Source organism: Phalaenopsis equestris, unplaced genomic scaffold (assembly GCF_001263595.1).
Source record: "Phalaenopsis equestris unplaced genomic scaffold, ASM126359v1 Scaffold000531, whole genome shotgun sequence".
NCBI classification, from domain to species: domain Eukaryota; kingdom Viridiplantae; phylum Streptophyta; class Magnoliopsida; order Asparagales; family Orchidaceae; genus Phalaenopsis; species Phalaenopsis equestris.
The window spans coordinates 348,698-353,152 of record NW_018164971.1 but is presented as its reverse complement, the minus strand read 5'-3'; the positions used below and the strand labels follow the sequence as shown (position 1 = coordinate 353,152).

Below are 4,455 nucleotides of genomic sequence, written 5' to 3'. Positions count from 1 at the left end.
TGTGTTTGTCAGTGTGCGCACGCGCCACGTACTCAGATCAGTTGGCCGCACATCTGCTTGTCAGTTGTAAGTCCCCTCTGGTCTGAGGTTCTATTCCCCCGAGTGTAGGGTCTGATACTCAAATTCTTAGGCGTATGGGGGGCTCATATAATAGCCTCTGACAATTCCTTTTCCGATATATATAAATTTATATTTGGAAGGTTATTCAATCATTAGTAAAGGAAAATTATAATATGATATTTATAATTCCTCAAAATTAAAACCTCTTTTTCACTATTTAAAAAGGTGAATTCAAAACATAAGAACCCAATTTCATCTATTTTCAAAAAATGTATATTTAAATTCCTTTTTAAAAATAATATTAATTTTTTTTAATATTTCTATAAAGAACCAAACTCTTAATATTAATTCTCATATTGTAAAAAAAATCACGATGAAACATATAAAAATAAATAATTTATTGGGATACTCTAATCAAAATAATTTCAAATGAAAATTTAAATTGATGCACCATCAATTAATATCCATCACCACACAAATCATAAAAAATAACATAGATCTTTAGATAACTCTTGTGTAAAAAATATTTACACTCTAATTAAAAGTAATCCAGAGTTATTTGAACAAACTTATAACCGGTTCGACGAGACGGACCCAACAATACCAAAATCAATATAATCCGAGTCAAATCAAACAATTAAACAACTTTTATAAACTTCTTAGGTATATTTGAAATGTCAAGACAAGCTTATAATTAAACGAGCGTCTCGATAATACGAATCTAACGAGACCAATATCACTGAATTTTGACATTATTAAGACACTAAAATGTCCATCAAATATTGTATGATCATGGAAATTGTTTTGGTCTATCCATCAAATTTTTTGCTTAAATGCTACATTCTGTAAATAAAACCTTAGCCCTCGTGAGGAGGGATTTGTAGCTTGAAGCCTGAAAAAAGACTGAAGCTTAAGGAATGAGCTGAAGTCCCAACATTTCTATACTGACAATCAGATGAACGCCTCCTGCTTCCACAGCTACTGTCGCCAACAATCGTTGACTACCACTCGCTGAGCTCTGTCGCCCACTCTTTGAGATGAAATACAGTATGAAGCAGCCTACAAAGCAATGCCAACATTAAAAGGACTCCTAAGACGGCGCATTGAAGCCCCAACTGTCGCTCCTCATTGCAATCGCTACCCGCCCCCGCCGTGTGGTCACAAGTTCTTCCACGTAATGACGTTGTAACTTGAGAGGATCTATAATCATTTTTTGTCAGTGGTACAAAAGATTGTGTATGTAATCGTCAATTTATAGTGGATCTAAGCAACTGGACCAGATCCCGTAATTTTTTAATTTTCGAGGTTTACACAAAACTTTTCTGATAATTTTGTCCATATTTTTCTATTACCTGAGTGTATATTAAGATCTCGTATAATATTAAGATATTAATTAACAATTCTATTCTGAAACCATCTTTCACACATAAAAAATGATAACTTTTTTTAATTGAATGAAATTTAAGGATTTATTATTTTTTTTTATGTTACACATATTTTATAAAAATAAAAAAATTAGCAATATAACAAATTTTAATTAGAGTAATTAACCCTAATTTTCATTTACCAGATGCACTGTCACGTGCGTGATCCTGTATGCAACGTGGAAATTGTTGCAGTAAATAATCGGTTAAAGTGCGGTCTCATTCGATGGCAGCGATCGGCACCTTAAAGAATCCGGCTCTATATAAACGAACCCCCCGGCGACTATTTACTACATTTCTTTGTCGTTCTGGGCTCTCCCTTCTCTCTTCCAACTCAGCTTCTCGATCGCGAGATCAATCCGGCGGGATTCTTTCACCACATCCCGATTGATGTTCAATGAGTGCTTCGGCCTGCATCAACAATGTCGGTGTGTCGCCGGAGAATTTTATCGATTGTAAACTTTCTTATCCTCCCCCCGACTGGCTCAGCTCTAGGAGCTCATTCAGCCGCGACTTCGCGGATAATGCAGGCGGAAAGGACGGCGAGAAGTTGGATCTAGAAGTATCTGTGAAGGATTTTGTCGATTTTGAATTCCGACTCGACGATCCCGTAAAGATGCTTCCAGCGGACGAACTCTTCTCCGACGGGAAGCTGATTCCGCTCCAGCTTGCGCCAATGCGGACGGCGAAGGGGAGCTCTGCGGAGGTTAGTTCACAGGTGCCGATAAATCTGTGGCGCGGGGTGGAGACCAGGGGACCTGATTCTTATGCGTTTTCACCCAAGGCGCCAAGGTGTTCGAGCCGGTGGAAGGAGTTGATTGGCTTGAAAAAAGCGCAGAGCTCAAAAGCTGAGCGTTCGAATTCCTCGGCCACAGCTTCCAAGGTCTCAAACAGCAAATCTCTGAAATTTTTTCTTCAAAGAAATCCTAGGTTTTCCTCGATCGATTCCTCACTTAATCTTCCACTACTCCGAGACTACGATTCGGAGTCGGCATCCATTTCAGCTCGCGTCTCTCAATCGTCTTCATCATCCTCTGGTGCCGACACTGAGGATCTGCCACGTTTCTCCCTTGATTCGGAGAAAATTAATCCGGCACCCATCTCGCCGCGCCATAATCCGCCTAGATTTATCAGGGTTGCAAATGCTAGATCGCCGAAGAACCGTCAACCTCCGGCATTACCTGCGGAAAGCAACAAGACCTCGTGGGTTCCGGAAGCGTTCATGGAAGGGCCCGTCACAGTGAGAGTTGGCCGTAGACCTATAAGGCATCCTCGCGAGCCAGGCGAAATTCCGCCACCACGGGGCTCATCAGTAGACAGCCCACGGCTTAATGCGTCTGGAAAAGTCATTTTCCAGGGATTGGAGAGAAGCTCGAGTAGTCCAAGCACCTTCAACATCGGAGCGCACAGACCTCGTCTGCGTGGAATGGAGCGATCGTACTCCTCCAACATCATGGTTACGCCGGTCCTCAATGTCCCTTTGTGCACTCTGCGCAGTTCGGCCAAGTCCATCTCTGTCTTCGACTTTGGTCAGCTCTTTGCTCCTTATAAGAAGGATAAAGGCTCGTCTGCTGCAAAGCACGGCGCCATCAACATTACTGGCGTCTCGAAAATGAAGTACGTGAAATCTGAACAGAGGAATTGATTTGGTAAGTGATTGCCCTCACCAGAAAAAAAGAAAAGAAGAAATCATCTCTGACTTTTAGTTTGTTTGCATCCATTTGTTTTCTAGTTGATTTTTTTTTTTTTTGCAAATATTAGTCCCTGTCGGAGGTTTTTTGCTGTTATCGTCACTTTTGCAGCATGCCCTGTTCTTCTTAGTTTCTGAGAGCTTCATCGTTTGCCGCTTAGTTTACTTTGGCTAGATTTTGCTGTTAGCGTATATCATATCTCTCTCGAACGAGACTTTGAAGGGGTTCATTATTGCTTATTTTCCTCCTTGATTTAAATTTCGCCATAATCATCGGCAGACGGCCGTTGCATGTGCTCAAATTGAGCTTCCACTGTTTTCCATGTGCTTTTACGCAGGTGTTGCATCGGGCTGGGTAGGAAGATTTCGTTATCCTATTTACCAGAAAGAAAATAGAGGTTGATTCCGCTTTGGAAGCACTTTAATACTATACAATACATCGATGCAATTTTTAAAACTTTAGGACTTGGTAGCATTAATCAAAGCATCAGAGGACGATAATTTTAATCTCTAAAAATTAAATAATTACCACCAACATTAGCTTAACCTAGAGTTGAGCAGAGGACAATAAAAAAAAACACTTGTAGATAAGGAGGTGATCATAAAAAAATTGTCGTGTTGCAATGATAATCGACAGGAGAATTGAATCACATCGGGCCCTCTAAAATGTCTGGGTTTGGACATTTCTCGTTGTGGAGAATCTTGTGGTCCCGAGAATGGTTTGTTTTTTAATGGTTGCATAAGTAAACAGAGATTAGGCAGATCTAGTTTAATGATATTTTTTTAATTCTAAAAATGTTATTCAAGTTCTAATTTTGAATTATACGGAGGAGTCGCATATTTATTTGCATATCAATGTCTAATATCTTAAATTATATCTAAATGTCAATAATATTGATTTAATTGAAGCGAAACATATTTTACATGCATACATTTTGATATATTTAGCCAACAAGATGCTATTAGGTATATGTGACATCAAAGGGTGTGTTTGGGCGGAGAAAAATTTGAGTACATAACAAGTACTTAGGGCTGTGTACATTTAGATTATATGGAGTTTATAGAGAGGTTATATAAATGTTACATTTGTGTTATATTCATGTAACCTTCATATAACTTACCTGCAACATCCCTGAATGTACGCAGCCCGCGTACTTGTTACCTACACAATTTTTTCCCGAGCAGGGCGATAGCAAAATTGCATTTTGCCTCTACTCTCGTAAAGTTGCAGCTGATAGACTCTTTTTTTAAATATATATATATATATATATATATATATAT

At 39.1% G+C, this 4,455-nt stretch overlaps 1 protein-coding gene across 1 annotated transcript in view; it reads left to right on the top strand.

Moving 5' to 3' along the window:
* Positions 1-1,766: 1,766 nt before the first annotated feature.
* Positions 1,767-4,455, top strand: part of LOC110028797 — a 4,761-nt gene continuing 2,072 nt past the window's right edge. The window contains exon 1 of the mRNA XM_020730792.1: positions 1,767-3,133. Within this exon, the coding sequence (XP_020586451.1) occupies positions 1,882-3,129 (1,248 nt within the window). The 5' untranslated portion in view covers positions 1,767-1,881 and the 3' untranslated portion in view covers positions 3,130-3,133. The remainder of the gene's footprint in view (positions 3,134-4,455) is intronic.